Consider the following 25,881-nt stretch of genomic DNA (forward strand, 5'->3'; position numbering starts at 1 on the left):
GTTTGGTCGGGTTTGGGCACAACTCACTCACAGTTCAGCTTAGTTTCCTTTCAAAATGCGCAAACTGAAAGGTTTTGAGCAAACATTTGTCAAATGAATGCACAGGATGAAAACTGGAATAACCAAAGCCATGCTGCAACCAGTATCGCCCAAAATTCCATTGTACCTACACCACCCCCTCCCTCATTTCAGACAATGCCAAGAGGAAAGAGTGATAAAACAGAATTCAGACAACCTAAAATCATATTAGGCAAATGAAAACACACAGAGAAAGAGAGAGACAGAGGATAGGTGGGGTTGGTTACATAGTCAGATTTTATTGGACAGAACGGTCACCAGGGCTACAAACATGAAGAAGCAGACAGTGACGAGGCAAACACCAGGGGGAGACCTCACCTCACTGCAGACACTCCCAGTGCCAGATTTCCCCAGAGCATCTTTGAATCAAAATAGCGTGACAAAGATGATCTTAGTGCTTAAGAAACAGGATTATTTGGGTCACGTACTAGCTTATTGGGATGATGGTTCAAACCTCAAAACTGTCTGGAATGTTCTCCCATGTTTTAACTTTACTTTGAGACCTTTACTCACTGAATGCTGGGAAAACAAATGGTGGAAAAACAGCAAGGGGAAGAAGAAACAATACACTCTCCAGAAAAAGTACAAAAACAGCTCGGCCACTATCAACTCCTCTTTCCTGACTACCCCTAAGAATTGTTGAAATGAGACCTTTGATCCAAATGACCGTTCCCAAAAACACATATCAAATATCAAATCAGTCCACAATACAGAATCAGACAATGCATCTTAAATTGAAGGGTAGACTCTACTGAGACAGAAGTTCATGAACAGGAACTATACCAGGATTCATTTTAAACCACAACAGCTACAACTCATCTTACCAGTGATTAACTCTAGGACTTGTGGGGGCTTCTAAAGTAACTGGAGAGTAGGCAGTGGAACAATAACACTGAATAAACACGACAGGGCACCCTTCAAAGTCCACTCCTCTCCCCCTGGTCCCCACCTGCATCGCTTGTCTTTTTCTTTCGGACACCGGTTGGTTTACAGGTTTACTCATCACTACGAGATATATACGATACAATGGTTCACATTTTGCATATATCTGTGCATTATATCATATTTACTTTTTTTTACGATGTAAATTCAATCTCCAACACCTACTTGGGAAGGGGTGTGGGTGGTGGTGGTTGTGGGGGGTGGGGGTGTATGAGAGAAGCTATAAGGATTAAGGGAAGGAGAGAGACAAAGTAGGAAGGGGCAGAAGAAAAGAATCTTAAGATAGATGGGAGGAAAGTGGTCAGTTCGCTGCCTGGCGGGGGTTGAACTTTAGCAGCGTGTTTCGTAGATGCCGGAGCGGCCGATGTACCGCACCCATTTGATGACGTCGTGGTCACTGTAGTTGAGCTTGGACTCAAACACCTTCAAGTAGCGCACCTTCAGACCAGAGGGAGCGAAAGGAACCTGCCGAGACGAGAGGAGGAAGGTTAAGACGTGTCAGGGCGTGTGTGTGTGTGTGTGAGTGTGAGTGTGAGTGTGAGTGTGTGTGTGTGAGAGAGGAAGACCGAGACTGTAAACTATCAATGCGTTCTGACCTCAAAGTTCATAGAGATGGGAGGCCTGGCCCATTTCTTCTTATCGTTGGTCGGCAGCAGCTCGATCTCAGCACTGATCTGAGACTCCTTCATCCCAGCCATGCGTTTGATCCTGCACACAAACACACAGGAAGCTTTTTAACTGTCGTACAGGTTTCAGTTAAAATAAACCTAATTTTCAAACAAGAGTAAAAAAGGGTTTACAAAAGAGAAGAGGGCTGTGTGTCTGAGGTTAGACAAACAAAGACACCAAAGAGAAGCTGTTAATCATTAGCTCGACACGGAGAGCATAAAGAAATGAGTTTGGTTGTATCTCCTGAACGTACAGTCAGAGCCACTACTCACTTCCAGACAATGGCGTTCTCACTGGCCTTGTACTTGGCTTTTCCCTTCATACAAATCACCTGCACACCGCTGGTGTTGAGGGGCGTTGGGATACGCACCTGAGGAGTTGATAATGGAGATGAGTAAAACAATCAAACTTCACACACATGATTGCAGATTACATTTGGTCATGTTTAAGCTACAATGTGAGGAAAAGAAAATCACCAATTTTGTAAAGTAGGTCTGTTTGCATTCATCATCATCATCTTGACTTAGCTAAGAGCTCACCTCGATCTTTTGGGCCAGCAGCGAGGGTTTGAAGTTGGACTTGATGACCACCTTAACCTCCAGTTTAGTGCGGCCAACCTCCCTGACCAGAGGAATTACTCGGAACGGCAGGATGATGTCTTTAGTGGTGCGATACCTGCAAGAAGGGGAAGAAGAGCAAAAAATAATTTATGCAACAAAATGAAGTCATTTTATAAAGCATAAACACAGATTTGATTTCAGGTTGATTTGTTTCTCATTCATTTCTCAAAACAAACAATTTCTAGATAGAATGAACACAAAGCAGTGTGTGTTATATGCTTTTAAAATGGTTTGCACGTTAAAACGAATGCCCTGTGACATCCAGCGCTTGGCTGGACAGCTTAATAATAAATAAAACTTTAAAAGACTTAAAAATCCATCTACTGACCTCATGAGCTCATACTCTCCATCAGGGGGGATGAAGCTGATGCTACGCTCCGAGTCAAACTTACTGAGGCGTACACACTGGTGGAAAGTGCAGTCGTCGATGGCTATGGACTGCTTCCCACTACTGGGAGCAAAAACACATCAGAGACAAAAGAATATTAATTCACTTTATTATTAATCAATTACTAAAAATGATATCTAATAACTATGATACCAATTCTCCAAAGATAAAACTACTACTCTCCCTCAACTAATGCCCATAGTTAAAAAAGAAACATTAACGTACGACTACACATAGGGACACGACTGCTAGTATCAACACATAAAATGACACTATTGTGCAATAAAACAAATCACTATCCCCGTTAGGTGTTTGGGTAAAGAGTTAAAAGTCAAGCAGGTAGGTGTGGGGTAATAAAACAAACCAACCATTCCACAAAATAGAGAAACAACCACGGAGCAGTACACTGAAGAGTTAACAAGGTGTGTTTGAATTGCATTGAGTGTGTGGGGAGCAACAGTACATGAGATGTACAGATTCTTAATGTACTTAAAGGCTTACACAAGGCAGAGGTGTGTGTGTGTGTGTGTGTGTGTGTGTGTGTGTGTGTGTGTGTGTGTGTGTGTGTGTGTGTGTGTGCAGAGGGTGAGGACACTTGTCAGTACAGTACCTTCCTCCCCCTAAATCACTGAGGTACAGCACATAGAAAAGAAAGAGAGGGAAAGAAAGGAGAGATGCGTCCAAAAGGAAAGAAAAAAATAAAAAATAAATTGTAAAGCCTGTCTTGTTGTAAACAGCAAGACAACACTCATAACACAGACACGGGGCTAAACAGACATGGTGGTCTTTTAAAGTTTGACTCAACAATGAATTTCCTTGTCACGAAAATAATATGAAAGCACCACTCTCAATGAAGATAAGACTATCTCAAATATTTTTCTTCCTCGCTTATTAAAACATGATTGACTTCAGATATTCAATTTGCCGCCTGCTGCCTCGTTGTGTCACTCACCTCTTCCCTGCTTCATCAGACGCTCCTCCCTTGCCCTGCTTGTCGATGACGATTTTGTCGTTCATGCCAAATTTGCACTCGGGCATTCCACTCAGGTAGCTCTTCATCACTACGCGGCCCGACACGTGGGCGCTCAGGACCTGGCCTGGACAGAGGAGGGGGGAAGAAAAGTGACTTACTGAATCTAAAACTGAGACTACAAATCATATTTGTTGTTTTGAGGAATCTAATTCTGCTGAACTAGATCCAAGTAAAAATAAAAAGGGTAACAATGCTATCAAAAATCAAAACTCAAGATTGGAATTTGTTATCACGATCAAAATGAATACTTGAATGAATAAGTCTTTTCATAAAAGCAGTAAAACTCAACAACGAAGTCTGTTTTCAGCACAAAGGTCTGTATTTGGAATTAATTAACTAAGAGTGTACTTCTGTTAATAATTTGTAGCTGAAACTGTAACTCCCTCAAACTTCATCTGCTGAAAATTAAATTTAATGAAAAATGGTATGATACGATCAAAAGCACAGTGACAGCTACTAAATGGACCTTGTAGTTAAATTGTCTTGTCAACTACTGTTTCCAAGGTCAAGAATAAACTTGCAATCTCACCCTTCAATGCCAACATGGATGGGAAGTCCTCAAATTGCTCAGAAAAAAATGGAAATTTGAATATCTACCAAAAAAACAAACAAACTGAACACTGATTGCGTGATACGATCGAAAGCCCCAGAACAGCTACTAAATGGACCTTGTGGTGAAATTGTTTCGTCAGTCCCTCGCTATTAAAAGGTAAATTGGTGCGAAAGGAGCAGGAGTGATCTAAATATTGACATCTGATTCACTGACTCTCTGCAGGTCTACACCTGACAAATATATTAAGAAATACATTTTAAAAATCAAATATGAACAAGGAGAGACATAAAACACAAAACTCTGTGGTGGTCACTAGTTGTTCTGAATGATACGATTTCAATAAATCATTCATGCCAGCAGCCCCCACCCAGTTAGAGGAGGAAATATAAACGGACCTTGTGGTGACATGAGCAGGTTGACGCTCTCCAGTACGTCCAGGAAAAGCTCATTGCGGCGATATTTGATGCCCTCGCGACGCCAGCCGATCTGCCCCGTCACCTGGCTGGTGATCTGAGACTGCTCCTCTTTTGTCTGGGAGACAGGGAGAGAAACTGTATCACCACTGACAAAAGGAGAAGGCCGACAGACTGACAAAAGAAAGAAGGCGATGAAATGGGATCATTAGCTCTACAGGGAGGGAGGAAAACAAACATGATAAAGAAGATAAAGAAAGACGTGGATAAAACGGGTTTCCTGAGCTAGAGTCTCAGGATGTTGGGTATTACCTGGTGCTGCATTATGAAGCGTTCAAGACCGCAGTTGGGGGGAAAAAAGGAGAGAAAAACAAACATTTTTTATAGTTTCAAAGCAATTTTTAGTTAAACACACAATAAACATAAATTTATTTCAAACATAAACCAAGAAGGTGCCAATTAAGTTCTGGATGTTATTCTGCACACACTTTCTTTATGACTTGAGTCATAACAATGAGTACCTGCAAATCCAGTTTTTATATTTCCACTTAGGCTAAAGGAGGCGTACATTCAAATCTTTGAAACCAGTTCAATTTCGATCATGTTTGGCAAAATTGCCTGCAGCTTTCCTCTAATGGTTTCCTATAATGCTTTGTGTCCACAGTATTTTGTATAATTTGAACATAAACTGAATATTACAACGTTCATGACAGTGTACCTAATGAACTGGCAACTGAGTGTACACCCTTGTTCTCACAACACAACAAAACTGAATCTCTAGATTTAAGACTGATCTTGTCCTACTGACCTGTCCCTTAATGCCCTGCTGGGTGATGAAGGTCTTCAGAGCTCCGGTCTCTGAGTTCTGGGGGTAGCCAAAGTCCAGAATCTCTGTATGAACAAACACAGACAGTATACCGCCGGTAAGAGATAAGAAAGGTAAGAGAAGAAAACTAGGCCATGTAGTGATGGAAAGAACCAGTGTAGACTGACTGGGACGTTGTTTTAATACAAACTTGCAGCGCAATGAAGCCACTTTCAATCTGCATCTGACCAATTCATACCAGCCTCTGTCGCTGGTTAATCCCGGGTCATCACTATTCACACAAGATCCAGGTCTGCTAAAGACAGCTGTCGACTTTCAGATTATTACACATGGACCCTTATATGCCACACATTTTAGATTAATGGAACAACCTACAACCATGACTACATATATGAGATTGAGACCATCCCTATGAATATCTCCTACATACAATAATTGGATTTCACTCTATATGTTCCAGGTCTCAGGTTTATCTCATTATATTTTGGATAATTAAAAGGAATTCCGCACAATTATCGTCTCCTACCATCGAGCAGCTCGTAGATGAGCACGAAGTTGTTCTTGATGTTCTCCTCGCTGATCTTGCCAAAGTAGGCCGTCATGACGTCACACATCTTGTAGAGGAACTCGAACACCATGGCGGCGTTGACATTCTGCTTGGTGACGGCCGCCAACCAGATGTTGGAGCGCTTGACATGGAAGAAGCTGGTGCGGGCAATGTTGGTCACCGGGGATCGAACCTGTTGCCGGGCGTGGATCACGTTCACGCGGAACGCATCCACCGCATTACGCCTGAGGTGGGAGGGAGGCCAAGAAAAGAGAAAAAAGAGAGAGACACTTATGTTGGGGAGTTGAGACAAGTGTTTTATGCTTTCCCACTATCCCACCCTGTGACATCCTGTGAAAATGAGTTTGATATCCAGTTCTGCACTGGACTCAAAGTAAATAACCCCTTCGGACCTCGACAACATATCCAGCCATTTCGAGGCATGAGCAATTGTCAAAACATTTTCCCACTGACTGCAAAAAGGACGCCTCAAGTTTATGCATGTAGACGGAGTAAAGGAGTGTCGTTTTGTGTAAATGATAATTACCAGGAGGGAGTTTAGGTTGACAACCAGGAAACAGCATCATAACTCCATGGAAACAAAAAGAAAATGGTTTAACCATGTAGGGTCCTAATCTGATCATAAGTTGGACTATTTATTTATTAAAAGATAACATCTGAATTAAATTCTGCTGATCTTGAAATACTAGTGAGATAGAATATATCCTAAAGTAAACCTTAGTGCCATGATGCTTTGGGGGAAAGCAGCCCTGGTTATTGTGGATGTATAAATAATAGGGTTTAGTGCAGAGGATGCAACACGTTCTAACAAGAATACCAAATCCTACTGAGAAACGCCTGAGAACATCTAGAGGAACAAACTGTTGACCATACTGATATAAAGAAAACATCACATAAAATAGTAACTTAAACGACGTATGTAGACTACGTGATACAACCTTTACTGTTAAAAAAGACAAACATAACTTGATCATCGGTGTCCTAGGGGTGAAGCTTACCTGTACTTTAGTTCTGGAGGAGCAAACTGGACCCATTAAAACCAGAATTTGAAAACAGTAACGCGTAGTAAGCAGAAGGGGAGGGGAATGGCGACTGAAATAGTTGCCAGACTTATCCCAGCAGCCTACATTCGGTGAGTCAGACAAGAAGAACCAAGCCTGCAGGTAAACAATTTGACCACTCTTATGGATACTGTACCGGTCGCTCACATTTTTGAATGGTACCATGGAGAACAAATGTACTACAGACATACAGGTGGCAGCCTTCTTGGTTGATAACATTTCTACAATGTCTGAAAAGCATAAAAATATATACATCTATGATTGCAAGTTTAGGAATTCAACAATGGCGATTACTTGATGCCCATGAGGACAAAAAAGGTACAATATGTCAGTCTAGGCTGCCATGATGTCTGCCTTGTGCTTAAAACTGCTCCTACAACACAACTGACAAGCTTTAAGCTTTGATCAAAAACAGAACTCCAATAACAAAATTTTACCCACAACCAAAATCATAGTTGATTCCAGTTTACGTTACTTAATTTTACAAATGACACCCCACAAAATCAAAAAGGGCAGAATCAAAGGATGAGAGGACTAAGTTAACCGTCATATCCCATGCTCAGACTCCATGCTTAGGCACTGGTAGTGCCGTTTGTGAGCATCAATACTCTGAAGGGCTCTGGTAGTGGCTGAAGTCGTTGGCTATGATTGACTGGCTGTCGTATCTCAGTATCTGGTGGTTTATTTACCACTTTAATGTCATGACAGGTGACTCATGCTTAGAGGAAGTTGACTGTGGAATCAATGGGCATGCAGTTAGGGGTTTCAGGGGGGTCACTGATTGGTGGCCATGAGAGGGGGAGGGGTCATGCTTGATAGGCTGGAGCATCTCTTACCTATTCCTACAGGGGCCAAGATGGACAGATGGAGGAAAATGGTGATACAGAGGATAGAGAGGAAAAAATGATGAAGTAAAAGGAGAGGAGAGAGACAAAAATGCACAAGAGACATTTTCGTGCATCATGTACACAGACAAGGTGAGTAATATGGTGTTTATCATGACGCCACCATTGAAACCGAATATGTCGGGAACAAGTCAGCAGCATTATATTGCTCTTCATCGTCACAACATTACAAGTGCATATTAATTAATTTGTATCACTCCATAGCAGCTCAAATATGTCGAGTGGATCCATTTCTATATCAGCTGCAACTAAAGGCTCTGCAATATAAAACAGGAGTGACCATAGCTGTCAACACAACGTTACTGCACATTAGAGCACCATAATGTGTCTGGTTTACTCTGGTTTGCACTGTTGCAGCAACAGGAAGCTCAACGAAAGCAACTGATGCCAGGACCACTGTGGTTTTCTACTGAACATAATATGAAAACTGTAGTTGTTGTCGCAATTAAAAGTCTCTTTTTATGTTTTAGCAAAATTAACTGTGGTTAAGAAGACCTGAATTCAATTTTCTTTTCCTTTCAGTACGTATTCTGCGGTACACATTGTGCTGTGTCTGAGGAGGCAGAGGCAAGCAGCTGTACTGTATTTGTGCTACTGTGACACAAGGAAGGAGCAATGGTTAAAAATAAAAGCAACCACAATTACATTACTGATTGCTGCCTGGAAGCAGGACAAAAGATTGAAGGGATCCTGGCACACTGTATGTCATTTAAACAAACCTGCAGACCTTTCATTCATCTAAGTCAAACAGACTATTAGTGTCTCAGTGGCTAAGTCTGCTGATGCAACATGTTACACTGAGCAGCTCTGAATTGCAGCATATACTACTCTGTTTCTGCCCATTGTCTTCTCTGCACCTCTAACCCTACAACAACAAAAACTGCTCAAGAGATCAAATTTTAACCCGGTGACCAGCACTCCTGCTGTGTACCCACATAATTGACACTAGGAAATCAATTTCAACCCCTGTGCCCTCTCTGCACCTTGCCAACCCTCACTGAGTAAATCTAAAAGGCACTGGACTGGTGTGTGTTCTGGAGAGATGCCTAGCCTCTCTTCAATCACTAAATGTGGCTGGGTTTGCACAAAACATAAAGTGGTAAGTGGGTGTAAGCATGGAGACCTGGTATCTCCATTATAAGTGGATCACATGAACAATGTGTCACAAACAATCAGACAAATGAAGAAGAGGAAAGGAAGAAAGAGAGACAGTATAAAAGTCAGATCTTCACAATATGTGTATGTTACATCCACACTGCTGAGTTGCTGTCCATAACATACCCATTGATATATGCCCAATGTGAATCTATGTGGATGTAACCTTTAACCTGACACATGTGGCTAGGTTTTTAGGCTATTACTTCAAGTCTACACTGGCTATGACTCCATGTTTTTAATCGTTCCTCTTAGGCAGCAGGACCAGTTTTCTTTTCACCAACACTCCTGAATCCACAACTATTCTTTTTAAGCCATTTAAACGCATGTTATTTCCAACTAGGCAATTAATTCCCCATCCCTCCATGCCAAACTTTAGGTATTTTCATAATTAAAAAATAAACTAAAATCCTTACCTCAAATAATATGGGAAATAGTGAATGAGGACATTATTTTTTCCTGATTGTACTTGTGTGTTTTTTTTTATTACAATCATTGGTATATTTTGTATCATCTATTTATTGGGAAAATGTGCATGTTTTTATATTCGTAAATAAATGCATTTTTATGGTCATTTTTATTCTGATTACAACAAATTGGGTTCTTGATCAAAGAGTTAGTAACATTGTTCTAAAGGTAATCAGAGATTATCTATTTTTAAAACACCTTTTAGAGGAGATAACAAAACAGACAAATGAAAACTTCTTAGCAGGGAAGAGGGACATAATCCTCTCTCATTGCTTCAGAATCAATTCCAACCTGTCAACCCCCCACTGGATCAGGACCTCCTCACCGTCATGAAGTCCCCCAAAATTTTGGAAATGTTACTGCAGCTTTGCTCCTGTGAAACCTACCCAATGTCATCTCTGTAGACCCGGGAGATGAGGACCTCCCCCTTGTGGTTGTAGATGAACAATCCTCCAATCATTGTGGCTGCTTCTCAGTCCCAACTGGCCATGGTGAAACCAAACCCCGCCTGAGAAGAGATAGAAAAGGAGCAAGAGATTGCAGGAAGGAAACGGAAAAAGGGGTGAGAGAGGAGTGAAAGCAGTGAAAAGTGAGCGAGTGACCAACAGTACAGGGAGGCGCTTGTCCCTCACATCCGCTTTCTCTGTCTCTCCCTCTCACTCACACACACATCACTCTATTGCCAATTGTATATATCCTGCAGCTGCCCCACTGTGGTGACTCATTTTTTATACGTGCATGTGCATACACGCATTAGAAATCACTCCTATTCAGGCTAAAAAGACTCCACTACCACCACCCTCACCACAGTCAAGTCCTTGTTTGCTTCCAAAGTAAGATTAACAGCAGATTAGCAGCAACCAGTTTGAAGCAGGATGCCACCAGGTAGCCAGCTACAAATCTGTTGCTTTTACTAGGTTGCATTTCACTTCAAGATGTCTGGATTTTATAAGACCTAACATTAAATCCAGAGTAAGATCAAAACCTAAAGACAGCAAAATTAGTCTAGAAGCAATGTAGTTATTAGACAATTAGCGTTCAGTGCTTAAGGTTTAGATCGAAAAATCACAGGAGTTTGCCTTCATTCAAGAATGAAGCTTCTGGAAACCAGGGGATGAAGGACATGCTTGAAATTCCTCGAAGACAGAGGCCATACAACTCAAACACACAGTGCTCAGAGGAAGTGTACAACACAATCATATGCCAAAGAATAGTGAAATGATTTCCCATATGGACATTGCGGAGTCGTGACCGAATAAACCGTGCACAAGACCTGAGCGGGTTTAATCGCCCTTTTATTGGCCGAAGTCAAGATGTCTGCTCACTCGGGCCATTTCCTAATGTTCATGCATTTTTCATATTTTCTCATTCTCATTCTCAGGTTTGCTTGAGACGCTTTGCTTTTCTTAAGTGGCTACAGCATTGACAGAAGCTTGACCTTCAGCTAAGATCAAATGATGGAGAATAAACCGAGTGAGAGATAGCTAGCTAATTTAGCTTACGATAGCAGGCTAGCTGGCGGTGATGTTCAGCGAACCAGCGTCGAGCCGTGCAGAATTTTAAATGGACTTCCGGTGAAAAGAAAATCTGACCGTTCGACGACCATTTAACATGAAACACTATTACTTATCGCCAACTTACTAATTAGCAGTTAGAAATTTTAGCACCGACTGTCCATAATAACGTTAAATCGTCAATAAAAGTAAGCCATGGAATGCTGAATGCTTTTATTTGGAAGGGAAAAAACGCCTCTTTCCCGTTATTATACTAGTTATCGCTGCTAGCTTGACGTTAGCTAACGGAGCGGCAGCTAACATTGCTAATGCTAACATCGCCCCCGATTGAAACAGTTTCACCGGCTGTCCGAAACGGTTACAGGGCTACAGTTGACCATTTTGACGAGAAACAGGTAGCCTTCTCGACTTAAGTGAACGTACCCTAGTTCTCTCACGAACGCCACCAGTCTTTCGCTCCCCGTTTGCCTTGGATGTAGCCTCTGTCAAGATCCGGTAGGTTCCCAGTTCACACACCCGCTAATTCCGCTCCTTCCTCCTGGTCCTCTGATAGCTGTCAGCTGACCCGCCGTCTTTACGCACAGCCGTTCCGCTGTGACAGGAAAAGGCGCGGCTGGAGCGGTGTGTAAACCGCACCCAGGCCTTGTTATGATAAGCTATATAGGCTACTGGTCAAGTATTTGTTTCACGGTAGTTTATTATCGGTGATGTTGCTATAGCTATACAGAGCAGCACGGTGGGCTAGTCCCCTTTTGAAAATGGACTTGGGGCCATGTTGGCATTTATCCAACTTGCGTAATTAAATGTTCTTGAGTAACACAGTGGTATTCCTTTCTTGCTCCAGAGGCGAATAGCTGCTCTTAAACTCTCATCTTAAGTGAATGGGAGCAAGAAAACTAATTTCCCTGTGGGGAAAAAGGAAATATGTTTGTCCTTTTAAACTAATAGTTGTGTGGGTGGTCTTATTTTATTGTCCTGCAGTGTCCATCTGATTAAACTCTACTTTTATTTTGTCCAACTCTCTCTACAGGAGTTCCCCCCCTCTGACCACAGGGAACATTTTGCATAGGGTCATTCAGTTCTGAGGCAAATCTAAATGTACACAGGCTGATCTTTTGCACACACCCACAGCCCTCACACACACACACACACACACACACATCTGTGCACCAGATTGCCTAACCTTCGCATTCCTGGTCTTGGACAGTCTGGAATCCACTGCCTTTAAATGAAAATATGACCTCAGGTACCATGAACATTTCTACTTCACAAACATATGCAAATAAAAACGGAACACAAAGCAGCAAAGTTAAGTCATAAAACTATATTTATAAATAAAAAGACATTTTTTTTTCCTTGATAAAAGAGTAGTGTGAAAGACATGGTAAGAAACATTTTTTCCACTATACATTATCACAGCAGAGTCTGAAAATGCTCTGGTTAACAGATGAAAATGCAGTTGTGTAGTGTAAAAATGACTCTTGAAGCTGGATGCTCATGTTTAGTGTTGAAAAATGAAACTAGTTGTGACCAACTACGTATATAATAAAACAAATGCATTCTTACAGTATGGAGGACTGCGATTCTCTTGCACTACATACACATTTTTCCATTCCTTTCTCTCTTAAGTCAAGCAAACATTTAAAAAGTCTGAATAAGAGTTAACAGTTAGTGTTCATTACAGCTTTCTTTCAGGGTTTTTTTTCTTGTTAGAGGTCAGGGAATTGAAAAAACAGAAGGAGACAAGAGGCTTCTTTCTCTCAGTTTTGCCGTGAACAGGGGTGGGGGAGGATAGAGAGAGTTAGATAAGGAAGGCAGAGAGGAGGGAAGAGTGAAGAGAAGAACAAATGAAAAACATCCAAGTAGAAAAGCGCTGAGTCATCTTCCCCAGCTGTCCGTTTCCACTGCCTCCCTCCCTCTCTTGCTCTTTGTCCTTACGCAAACTCTTCCCCGCCGAGAAGCGGAAACTGAGAGAGGCGCTTTGGTTCCATCTTGAGCGAGGGGGTTTCTTCACTGAAGAAAGTATGGCCACTACTACTAGGAAGAAAAGCACAAGAGAGGAGGGGAACATTTTCTCTCAGCACACACAACAAGCTTGGTTCCACATCTGCTTTTAGGAGAGTGGAACCAAAGCCTTGGGTTACAGCTTTTGCAATCTTCTCTCCGTCCTGTCATGTCATGCTGTCCTTCTCAGCATTACAATGACACGAGAAAGCCCAGTCTGCTGCTTTGTTGTCGGCCTAAAACCTGCGTTTACATCACATCAACAAAGAATTCTCCGGCATTGCCCACCGCCATGCGCAGGGACTGCCGTGAGGCAGTGAGCTCAGGGGGCACAGAGGTGAGCTCCCTGCCCGGTGGGGCACCAGGTGCGGCTGTAGACAGATGTTGGGGCTGGGGGGGCAGGCCAGGGGGGCCATAGACCAGGCCAGGACCATAGGCTATTGAGTGGGAGTTGGTACTGCGGTGGCTGACAGAGCTTCGGATGCTTCGCTCACTAGGGGGAGCCACTGAGCGCTCGCTTGGAGCTCGGTGGCTCCTGATCTCAGTTTCACTGCCACTGCCACCGGACTTTCGACCCTCATTCTTACTGCAGTTAGAACCACTGCTTCCTGTAGACAGAGTAGAAGAGACAATGATTAATATCCAAGTGTAATATACAAACGTGTTTTTCTGAGTGACCTACATGAGCCACTCACTCCCATCTGGGTGCCAGTGAACTGACGTAGGCAGCACTGACCCAGTTTGTGGGAGACTCTCAAGAGAGCTGCATGACTAATGCAGACATGGTCATGGAGCATTCACTGCCTTTCACAGGCCAAAGAGCTTAGCCAATGAAAGGCATACTGATACTGAAAGGCAATTACATGTTTTCATTTTATTACCGCAAAACAGCCTTCTTGCTTTTGAGTGATGAATTTAAAACCATCACAGTTTCTATGTTTAAAAGGAACATTCTGACATTTTGAGAAGCACGCTTGTTGCCATCAAACCCACAGACAGATGAAAAGATACCTTTTATCTCTCTGCATCTTTTAGATTGGTAGATCTGAGGCTAGCTTAGCAACAACTGTGGAGACTACAGAAAGCTTCCATAAAAAGCAATATAATGCAACTCATGTTGTAACCTGGTAGACTATTCAGCAAAACATTCAATGGTAGTGTGCAACCACAAAAGGGCAGGATGTCTGAAATGTTTTGTGCAGTCAGTGGGCCCAGCTGCTATTAGTTAGTAAATATCTCCATTGCGTAAGCAAACTGCTCCTCTAAAACCACAATGTCTGGTTTTCTATTTCTACATGTTAAATACATGAAATTAAACATGTAAATAAGGCAGCTTTAGAGCTGTTGAAGGGAATATTTTTCACTCTTCACAGAGCTACGCTGTTTCCTTCAAGTCTTTGAAGTAAGCTAATTTAAACATGCACTGAAACTATAATTGTAGAGAAAGTGTGGAGATAAAATGTACGTTGATATTCTCATGTGGCTCTGGGTAAGATGGCGAACAAGAGGTCAAACAGCAAAATGTTGGAGTATTCCTTTAAATCCCTCTGTGCAAAGTGACTTTGCACAAACTTCAGCCAAAACCAGTCTGTAGGCTTATAAAGGTGGTTGTTAAAGGTTTGTAGTTTGCTCCTTCACAAGAAATTAACTCATGTCAGTTATAATGAGTGTTTGCAATATACTGTGCAACATACAGATGGATAATGCAGCCATTGGAGAATTTTCTGCTGACATTTTTCCCCATGAAAACATCTTATTAATTCTCAATTTTGTTTTCCACTAACACCTAGCCGATACAGTATGTTCTCACTGCACTCACCACTGTGCTGGCTTCCTGCACTGCCAGCGCCTGGGCCACCATGGAAGGGCTGTGGCAGTTCGTATGGGTGTGGAATGGGGAACTGGTAGGGCAGGGTCATGGGCCAGGGGGCTGCCCCGGGATGGGGCAGAGGGGGGAGAGTGTCCTGATCTGAGGCGCCCCCACTGGAACCATCATGGTCATGGAGAGACAGGTGGGTCATGTCTGAGGGAGATTGGAGAAAGAAAACTGATTTAGACTTCCACAGTAACACCCTGACCATAACACTTTGGGGAGACTTGCTTTCACTGCGAACACTCAAAGCAGATCTTAGCTAAGCAAAGAGCCGAGTGTCCACTTACTGCCACAGAGGTCTCCAAAGATGTAGTAACACTGTTCAGAGAAGGTGATCTTGTTGACGGTGTGTCGGATGTAGCCAGCCTTCAGCAGGTTGCTGGCGTATTTACGGGCTTCTCTGCGATCTGAGAACCCTTCCACATGATGGAAGAGCCAGTCCACCACATCAGAACCTGAGGACACAAAGACACACACATTTTAGGTACTGGACATAATTTGTACTGGATTGATTCAAGAGGTTTTAAAGGCACCATTTCAGCCACATCAGTGAAGCACTAATAGTAGTCTGCTTTGACAAACATACCGATAAAAGCGTTAGCGATGGTTATCTTGAGCCACATCCTGTCCCGCACCTCCAGACCTGACTCTGGGCAGGCCATGGCCTTAGCAACTGTTGCCATGTCGGTGTGGATGGAGAGGTGGAAGTCATCGAATCCTGGGAAAGATCAGAGGACACATATACAAGTTACCGCGGGAGCTAAACCACATGTTCCTGTCAAGAGTTGAGATAGTTTGGGTCTGATCTGTCTCAAATTTGTCTGAGATTTTTATGGACAAAGACGTTAATCTCAAACAAATATCATAAATGTTGAGGTTTGTTTTGTTTCCTACAAATTGAATGAAAGCACAGCTGAGTGCTGTTACCGCATCTAGACAACTCCAAAAGTGTTGGTCTGTTTTGGCTTAAATAATATTTGGGTTCCTGTGGTCTGTACTGTAATTTGACCTCTGTTAAGTCTTGATCATGAATCAGACTGGATTAGGCTGCATCTTTGTTTGAGTTGGACTACGACTGAGCTCTTGACAAAACCCCAACAAAAGCCTGTTCATGATGAATTAAACGTCCTCCCTAGAACACTATTATATGTCATATATCATCTCACTAAGGTTCATGGCATTCTAAGATATTTTTATTAAGTGTTGTAATTTACCTTTCGGTGTTCACACTTCCTCTCAATGTCTGTCTAATCTACCTCCACTTAATTTCTGTTATTTCCCAGAAAGCCAATAAAAAGGGTGTAAACATCTTCCCTTGAGAGTATTGTCCATGTGACTGAAGATATACATTTTTCACTTTTCAATAACTTGTTAACAAACAGAAGTAAATGAATGAATATATTTCTAAATCCTCAAAGAGGAGAGACAATTTAAAACATATTTAGTATTTGAGAAGTCAAATTTCATACCTAGCTACCATAGTTTAAACTAGTTATATATTTTTATATTATGCATTTTTTCTCTTGTTGGTTGAAAACATCCACATAAACCTGACTTCAACCTTTGATGCTTCAGAGTAGTGCTAGCTGTTGTCAGTGCACATTAACATTAGTCGCACCCTTTATGCAAAACTCAACATTTAAGTGGTTGCACTGCATTATGTACTGTTGAATCTTCTCCACAACAGATTTCTCCCTGTATGATGTTGAACACAAATAGTGAGTGTAAAAAGAAGCCCATGCTCTGATTTTGAGGCACCAACTGTACTCTAAACACTGATATTTTTGATTGCAGACATTTTTTTCTGCTTTTAAACTTCACTGTAGCTGAACTTGAAATAACTCCTGGCAACAATACACGTGGCCTTGGCTTTTAAAAGCATGTGATCACGTGAAATTTATGTTCTGGTCTGAAAGGGAAAATCTACAGAAATGTGAATCATATCAATTTGGTCAAGAAAGTGCGTTCAGAGCGGAAAGATTTTTCTCCAGAGAGAAAGACATCACTGTCCTTCCAAAGATTACAGGGAAGATGAAAGTTGTGAGTTACGGCTTAGTTTTGACAAGAGTTATTGAGCAGATGGAAGATGTGAGGCTGAACACAGTAAAAGCTGGAATAGAGGAGTCGCAGGAATGCACTGAGAGGGCAGGGCCACACTTAACACAGAGATTTACTAACATGTCTGAAGAAGATACTGGTATTACTGCATTTTTGGAGGTTGGAGGCTCCAAAATGAGAACTGATTGTTCAAAAAGTGAAATCCTGAAACAACAACAATCCTGCAGGATTTTATGCCTCATATTATAACAGTGTAAGCAGTCAACGATTATCTATTAAGTGCTTTAACAAGTAGTTAATCAAAAAGCCAACAGAAAACATAGTACAAACTGTAAAAATTATAAAAGCGGGACATTTAAAGACAGAAGGGGGAAGAATGTGCACAAAAAAATCTATGTAGAGAAAGGAAAGTGAATGGAAAACTGTGACTAAGAGTTGCGGTCAGACGTTAGTTGTTGTTGAATATAAGTGCCGCGATAAAAAAGCTATAACAGGTAGCTGCAGGGGTGATATGACACTCACGTTCAGTCTCGGGGATAGAGCTACTGATGGAGGAGCTGGTGGAGGTGACGGTGCTCATGGAGGGGCTCATGCCATACGCAGGGTACACCCCGGTCATAGCCGCCGTGTGGGACACCCACGCAGCCGGGTCAATGGGCCGGATCGGCTCACCTGTTGAATTACATGTAGGGTACTCAATTACCAAAGCCGGAGTAACACATAACGAAACAGATGGCTCTGCATGTGTTTGCTCTATTCAAATGAAAAGGAAAAAAGGAACAAGAGAGATAAACACTCACTCCTGGGCAGAGCGAAGCAGCTCCGAGGGTTTGGATCCCAGCATTTGGCCACAGTCAGAGTAATGGGGCTGGTGATAAACACAGAGACAAAGCTTTAACTTTACAAGAATTCAGCTATGAAGAGTATTTCTTTTTACTGCTGTTAAACAGTATGCTTGTTGTATCTATTAATGTGGGCCTGTTTGCTGCTTACCCCGGCTTGTGCACTATGTCCCTCAGTACTCGAACTGCATCGTCATTGCTCATGTTCTCAAAGTTTATGTCATTCACCTGCAGGGACAAAAATTAAAGACAAAAATTAAACAATCTCTCAGGTTGTAAACATATATTTGTACATAAATACAATTCATTATGACAATACAGGATGGGCCAAACCAGACACAAAGCCATTAATGAGACTGACAGTGTCCAACATGGTGTGTTATATTAAAATTCAGAAGTGGGTTTTCAACAAATAATGAAAATGGAAAAATTATTATTAACGCAGCTGACAGACACATCATGCCTTACAATGTGACACTTCAACAGTATCTTATAATGTGACAGAGATTAAAAAGAAAAAAGTGAAGGAATGAGAAAAGAGGAAGAGATTGTAAAACATTTTATTAAAAGTCTTCTTGCTGTGTAATGATATACTGCCACTGGCATTAATTCACTGATCGCAGTTCAGAAATATGTTTTTTTATGCTTTACACATGGCCAACTGAATTAAAAAAAACCTTTGATCAGTCTCACATTACTTTCAGTTCACTGCAGGCGCTGGTGCTAAACACAAACAGAAGTCCCCAGAATGCACAAACACTAACACTCAGTCTCTCTCTTTGTCCGACACACACACACACGTAAACAGACACACACCTGCAGCAGCATGTCCCCAGGCTCTATGCGTCCATCTGCAGCCACCGCTCCTCCCTTCATGATAGAGCCGATGTAGATTCCTCCATCTCCCCTCTCATTACTCTGACCCACAATACTGATGCCCAAGAAGTTGTACTTCTCTGTGAAAAGGAGAGGGACAGACGATGTATATTCAAGAGTGAAGTGAAGCAGCAGTGAAGCAAGTAAAGACATAAAAGATGACCACGACCTGCATCAAAATGGAACAAATTAGTTGCGTTTTCATGTTTTCCTGTCTTGTGAAAGGACTTGAGCTCAGACTCTATTTAACATCCAATTGCATTCTGTGTGCAGCTTCCACACGGCCAAGTCACTTACCCATGTTGAGAGTGACAGTGATGATGTTTAGAGACATGGTGGAGTCTGTGATGCTGCTGAATGATGAAGACTGGAGGGAAGAATGGGAGGAAAGAAATAGGAGAAGAAGAATCAAAAGTCTGAGACTGGAACCCAATTTTAATAAAAGAAGTCTGGGGCTGATTTGCAGTCCTGTAAGTGTGGGTGGTCTCACCCTGTCCATATTGGAGGCCTTAGGTTTCCGACGGCGACGGCGGTGTCGTCTCATTAGACGAGAGGAGCTTTGCTCGGTGGAGCTGCTAAATCTGAATACAATATACAATGGAAAAGAAGAAAAGCATGTTTTTAGAAATTATACACATATTGGAAGGCTAATATATATTGCTACATGATTACTCAACTAAAGAAATGATACCATATAAATTCATCAGAAAATAATTTTATACCTGAATTAAGCTTAAAACCATGACAGATACAGAAGCTATTTTTCCGTGTAACTAAACACTAAACATCAGGCCTTAATGTCACCTAAAAGAAGGCTTGCCAGGAGTCAGGACCAGCTTTAACTAAAACAGACTCCAACCCACTTTATTTACAAGTTACAACCTGACTGACAAATCAATGTTTGACACCAATATCCAGAAATTCTGTTGTAGCAAAAATCCATTTCTTTCTGTGGTGGAGAGAAACACACATACTGACTGAGCTTTTATCCAGATCTATCAGAGCTGCATCAACAGGAAAAAACATCCCTGGAGATGCCTGCAGACTGAGACCAGCAGAGTCTCTAAAGTGGGTTGCAGATATTTCTACGACTACTGGAGGAGAAGCCGGGGGGGTAACCACAAAAACCACCAGACAATTAGATTTTACTAATCCCAGCCAAAACCCATCAACTGTAGTTCCAGATGCATTCCTCAAGCAAAATGCCTGTTCTCATGGAGAACTTCGCTCATGAACAACAAGCTGAGCAGCTACGCAGAACATCTGACCTGCTGGTCGCGTCGTCATCCTCTGAATCAAAGCAGGAAGTAGACTCCAGCTCGCTGCTCATGAAGGACGAGCAGCTGTCGTACTCGGCTCCCCCGCGGCCCATTGCCCGCGATGAGTAGCCGTTCTGCCTTCCACCTGCATTATGATCAGGATCACACAGGTATACACGAGGCACACGAAAACAGAGGTGTTTCGTTAAGAAAAGCTTAGAGAAAAAAGCTGAAAGAAGAGCTGTGAAAATTATGGAAATAAAACTGATACACTCAGTACAATGAAGAAAACAAAAACTATGTAGCTTTCTGACCATGGTCATTAGTGTGTTTCCGTCGCGGCCTCTCCCTCTCTCTCCTTTGCGACACCATGGAGCCAGTCTCTGTGTCGTTGTCCAAACTGTCCCGACCGCTTGCTGCTTTCCCACTTCAGACAGAGACAGAAGCCAGAGTTAGTGTTAAAAAGAGATAGAATTACACTGCATCATTATCCAAGCAGATCATTTAAGGGTCACGAAAACAAATGCTTCTATTAAAAGCTTCTTGTTATAATCACATTACAAACTATGTTGAGTATAAAGCCTTCTCTGGTTCAGTGTAGTTGAGGTTGCTCTTGAATATTTGGCAGCGAATGCAATTGTTGTGTTGGTTGACTTATTTCAGCATTTCTTTTTCATTACTATTACCCGTCTTCTGAACCAGATTGCACTTACAAATGTGAAAACTGGTAATGACTATATTATATACCTTTTAACAAATATATTAAAGAATTAAAAGACTGGCAACAGGAAGCATGGGTAAGAAATCAGTGCTCTACATGGCTAACTAAACAATGAAGATAACATCATGATAAATGGGTGAAAGAAGTCACAAGGTGCCATACTTTTTCCATTCAATTTACTGTTTCCCCTTTTACTGCAGCTAACACAGAAGGACTCATTCAAGACACATGCAGAGCCAAACATTAAGTACGCATGGCATCTCTCTCACACACCACACAAAATCTCCCTGTTGCAAACTAAAAGAAATACACCACAAAGTCTTTTCTGAATATACTGACTGATAAGAAGGTGGTCTTGAGTCTCCGATGCCCCCGGTCCTCTCCAGAGGGGGTGCCGCCTCCAAACTATCTGCCACTGAGCCTCCATCTGTGTGGGCCCCGTCTCCAGAGACCAACTGTCAACAGACAACAGACAGAGGATCAGGTCAGTCAGAGGGTTGAGATAAACACTCAAGAGAGAAGAATAAACTGAAAGACACAGAACAAGTGGGCAGCAGACCCACGTCAGAGCACTACTGTGTTTACACTACATCTTATTCAAGGGATAGATGGGACATCCAGTTTTACTATTACTTAAAGGCTTGCCAACATTTAGGGACTTTTAAGGACTATAATGTCTCATTAGATGAAATGTAAAAATTAATTTGTCCTCTACTAATGTCCTGGTGAAAGAGCAAAGCCATACAAAGGCAGCTGTGGATTCAAAGAGCTGTGGAAGAAAGAACGTGCCAAGAACTGCCAAGATTTGTCTACCTGACAGTGTTGCCTAAGTTACCAAAGTGTGGGAAAAAGTGAGCTCCAATGGACCATGACAGTGTCTTCAAGGGAAAGTATAGGACTGGTAAATTTTAACATTAGATGTTCACATTTCCATCTGTTTTTTTTTTTTTATTATTTACTTTCAGCACATTCCAGTGACATTAGTCCTGCTCACTCAAGGTTTTTCTTTCCCCATTCTGCCATGGCTCTTGAGTTCATCTTGGATGTTGTCCATATTAGATATGAAGCATGTACTTGCATAATTTGCACGCAAAAACAGGTTTAAAAGCTATCATGAGATCAGTGTGAAACTGTCACCACTATCAGCAGTCTATGGTTGGTTAAGAAGCAAACATTTGCTCGATGTTTAGGTCATAGCTGGGATATTTATGACTACAACTCAGCACCTTTTCAACAAGTATACTGTATCTGTTGTGTAATGGGATAGAAATGCAGAGCCCAGTGCAAAGAATCTGGTATAATTTCATTGTATACACAGCAGGCGATCATCCAATTTATACCTGTATAATGTGTTTTATGTTCAGGTTACAGGGAGGCTACCTTGGTGTGCAGAAAGGGGAGAAGTGTACTTACAGCAGGACAGTTGAGGTGCACTGAGATATGGTTAAAAAAAATAATGTGATAGACAAAATCTGTTTGTCAGCCGACAATAAAGTACAACAGGCCAGACTGAGGGTGCTGGCCTGTTGTGATGATGTGATGTGATGATAGCGAGCCAGGCCCGTAGACCCCAGAGAACAATCAATCAGATCATTGACACAACAGATGAGCGGTGGAGACAAACAAATGGACGTACTGTAACAGAGATAACGTTTCATTGTACATGGAACATTTTAACAACCCCCGAGAGATAACAAACATTCAAACACACACACACAAAGAGAGAAATCGGCTTTGAACCACAGCCAACCAAACGTCCACATAGTCTAATGAAAATGACTACAACAGAGGGACACACACACACACACACACACACACACACACACACACACACACACACATCTAGTGACAACACTGTGCTGATGAATCTCAAATTAAACCTATAATTATAACCACGCAGTGCTAAATTAACTGAATGCATCAGCCTTCCGCATCAAGACACAGAACACTCTTTCTCTCAACTTTATTCTCCCCATCCTGTGAGATTCAATCTTCTTGTTAGATGATATGCAGTGAGGCTCTTTGTTATGGAGTATTTTCCTCCTATCCTGTGATTTCACTTGCTCTTAACCTAATTTCAATGTGGAGAAGAGAGGAAGGGAGGCTGTTGCACCGGCACCAGATGTCTCTTGTGTTGTGGAGACAGGAGAATTATTTGTCAGAGCCTCTAAATGAGATATTACATGCAAGTACATGTATGCATGTGTTGCATGTGGAGGCACATGTGAGGACCTGACATGAAATTACCATTACAGATTATTTTCTTTAAAAGATCTTCTTAAAAACACAAGAGCATAGAAAAAGAGCAGGTTTGCATGTGTCAGTTGCTACTAGGATCATTATATGTGATAATGATATTTTCACGCAGATGCAGAGGGCTTCTCCCTAGAGACACACTATGGCTGTGGTTACTGGTCAACAGATGGGAATCATTGTTATACGTGCACGCAAGCAGTTAACACACAACCACTTAACCACACAAATACAGTGATCACAGACAAGCACACTACAACAAAAAAATAAACAAAACCAGAAAATTACTCCAGGATGTATTTTGAACTTACCCATGACACCACACGTCCATTAAAACAGGGCAGCTTAGCGTTGTCGTCAGATATTTCCTCCTTTACCACCCTGTAAAGAGAACAAAGCTCTGTTTCAGTAAACCTTTACCAACACAAAAGCACTCTCAGGGCAATAAAACATGAGGCTGCATTTAGAGGCAATGGAAGTGGGCGATACTTCCATCAGGCAAGACAGACACTGACAACTGGGTGAAACCAATGATTTAAAAGTGCACTTACTACACTATTTTTACACACTGCCAGCCAGAGATGCATAATGTTGCCTATAGAAAATGTCCGTGCTGATTATTGTGTAATGACGGCAAGTCAGCAATCCAAATGTATTCCCTAAACGTTTCTGCAAAGATAAAACTACTCCTTGATGCTTTGCAGCTGAAATCAGCTTTAGCTAGATGGTAATACATCACCAAGGTGAAGGAACAACATATTTAAAAAGGAACCCAAGAAATGATAAGAAATACATTTCTACATGCTACCATGTATAACAGTTTAACTGACTGTAGATTAGGAACCAGTGAAATGAAACATTCAAGGTCTGTCAATAAAGATTATACAGTTTAGCAGTGTTTAACAAAATCCCAGAATATCAGGGGTGAAAGCCAACATCAAAAAACCAAAACCAGTCAAAAGAGGGCAAGTTTCAGGCATTATATATATGAAATTCTTAGTGTTTGTCTATACTTCAAGGGCTGCTAAAAAAAATTAATTTAACAAGCATGTAAAGATCTCCTGTGCAAGCATATATGTGTTTAACCAGTTCAAACCTTCCCAGTCAATCCATCTTCAACAGACTGAATGCTTGCAAGAATCAGATGTCAGGTGGTACCTCAACAACACCTTGTCACACAGTCCAGAAGACAAGTCAGGTTTGCATTTATCAAGTGCCTAGCTGTGCCTTTCAGAGAAGAAGGAATAGTGAAGTGCAACAGTGTCGGTGAGACTTTCTTTGAGAGTCTGAGTAAATATGGTCACCAGTCTCTATTCCAGTCTGACAGGTTGCTCTATCTATACCACAGCTTTGGAGTAAAGGTTTCAATAGTTTATTTACAGAACATACCTTCACTCTTCACAACATGAATAGCTGTGGCTCCTTTCAAAACATCTTTCCCACTTGCAAATGTTAAGAACTTGTTGCCCCACCCTAGTTTGCGTTTAGCCAAAAACAACTTTGGAAACCTGGCTGAAATGTCTTTTTTAAGTACATTTCCCCCTTTTTTAACTCTGTAGAGAGCACAGTCTGGAGGACCATAAACGTCTACTTTTCCAGCCATGTTTTAACACAAAAGGACATGCTCATAAAGCTGCCAGAGTGATGAACAGGGCATTCCTGTGTCCAACTCTGCATTCCTCGGGCTAATAGACAACAACAGCAGGGGCCTGCTGCACTCAACGACTGACTGAAACTGGCCGTTTACACTCTGACGTTAGCCTGTTAGCAGAAACGTACCATACATTAGCCAGCAACTGACAGTAGTAACCGTCAGTAACTGGTTATTATCAGTGTTGTCAACGACCCATGTTCCCACTTTATCTAAAATAACTTAAAATGTCATTCAGGACTTTCGCTAGCGTCCGTGAAACTGACAAATACCAAACTTGGTCAGGCAAAGTCAAGGCACAAGACGCATAAGCTAGCCACATAACCAATGTAAACAAACGGGGTCGGGACGCTAAACAGACCTGCTAACGCTCGTCGCTAGCAGCTAACAAAGGAACTGCAATACAAGTAGCTAGCTAATGATCGACAGCCAGGTAACGATAAACGGAATGACAAGCCAGCGGAGTGAGGCAACAACTAAGTTAACGTTAATCTAGCTGCACTAACGTAGAGAAAACCCAGGAGAGTTGTGCCGATCCCACGTTAACACAATAAACCCTTTAACAGTTACCCGAAGTCATCGTCCATGGATTTGAAGAAGAATTTGTAATTTGGTTTCTTGAGGACATTTTTGAAGTCTGCCAGAGTGACTTTGTCCGCCGGCACCGACAGTTTCACCAGATACGGTGTCTCCTGGTCGTCGAGGTGGTAGATAATTTTGGTCTCCCCCATCTCGGACTGCGGCTGAGGCGAGGCAGGCAGGGTGCATCAAGCCGAGGGCCTGGCAGGCTCCCTCTCGGGCCCCGACTCCCCGTGGCGCTGGCGGCGGCTGTGCCGTGGTCCTCCCGGCTCTCCCCGGCTGACCGACACGCTGCGTAGTCCTGGTTCTCTATTTTCTACGCCAGCTCGCTAATGTTACGCCTGTCTTTCTATTTAAAAAAGCACCTTGCTCCTCCACAAAGCGTCCTAACACAGCCCGGAGATCGAACCGCGTTAGTTCCCGTTTATATCAAACTTCCAATATCCCGCTGAAAGCTTAGAAATAACCGAGAATCACTTTGTAAACGCAGGAAAGATAAACAGTCTCTGAAGGGTCGGTTTTCTCTTCTCGCTAGCTGCCAAGCTCTGTACTTTGTTGCACACGAAGCTGCA

General features: G+C 42.1%; 2 protein-coding genes across 4 annotated transcripts; both read right to left on the reverse strand.

Moving 5' to 3' along the window:
* Window positions 1-297: 297 nt before the first annotated feature.
* On the reverse strand, window positions 298-11,733 carry LOC139296487 (AP-2 complex subunit mu-A-like). The gene is made up of 13 exons (XM_070918897.1): window positions 11,617-11,733; window positions 10,066-10,187; window positions 6,049-6,314; window positions 5,505-5,587; window positions 5,009-5,014; window positions 4,679-4,814; window positions 3,650-3,794; window positions 3,308-3,325; window positions 2,638-2,757; window positions 2,229-2,364; window positions 1,962-2,059; window positions 1,617-1,728; window positions 298-1,485 (listed from the first exon to the last, which is right to left on the reverse strand). Exons 2-13 carry the CDS (start codon window positions 10,137-10,139, stop codon window positions 1,351-1,353), a joined length of 1,329 nt encoding a protein of 442 aa, XP_070774998.1. The 5' UTR covers window positions 10,140-10,187; window positions 11,617-11,733; the 3' UTR covers window positions 298-1,350.
* A 769-nt stretch (window positions 11,734-12,502) lies between these two features.
* On the reverse strand, window positions 12,503-25,783 carry LOC139296002 (segment polarity protein dishevelled homolog DVL-3-like). Of its 3 annotated transcripts, XM_070918252.1 has the most exons (16): window positions 25,301-25,783; window positions 23,391-23,460; window positions 21,166-21,281; window positions 20,420-20,532; window positions 20,115-20,250; window positions 19,337-19,427; window positions 19,144-19,213; window positions 18,787-18,926; window positions 18,122-18,198; window positions 17,929-17,996; window positions 17,651-17,800; window positions 15,657-15,788; window positions 15,358-15,525; window positions 15,017-15,220; window positions 13,629-13,805; window positions 12,503-13,568 (listed from the first exon to the last, which is right to left on the reverse strand). In XM_070918252.1, the coding sequence occupies exons 1-16, from the start codon at window positions 25,459-25,461 to the stop codon at window positions 13,447-13,449; spliced, it is 1,995 nt and encodes a 664-aa protein (XP_070774353.1). In that variant the 5' UTR covers window positions 25,462-25,783; the 3' UTR covers window positions 12,503-13,446. The 3 variants fall into 3 exon arrangements, with proteins under 3 accessions (XP_070774353.1, XP_070774351.1, XP_070774352.1); XM_070918250.1 differs by having other exon boundaries at window positions 12,503-13,805; XM_070918251.1 differs by having other exon boundaries at window positions 12,503-13,805; window positions 15,008-15,220.
* Between the last annotated feature and the right edge of the window lie 98 nt (window positions 25,784-25,881).

The sequence above is a fragment of the Enoplosus armatus genome, chromosome 14 (assembly GCF_043641665.1).
Source record: "Enoplosus armatus isolate fEnoArm2 chromosome 14, fEnoArm2.hap1, whole genome shotgun sequence".
Classification (NCBI taxonomy): Eukaryota; Metazoa; Chordata; class Actinopteri; order Centrarchiformes; family Enoplosidae; genus Enoplosus; species Enoplosus armatus.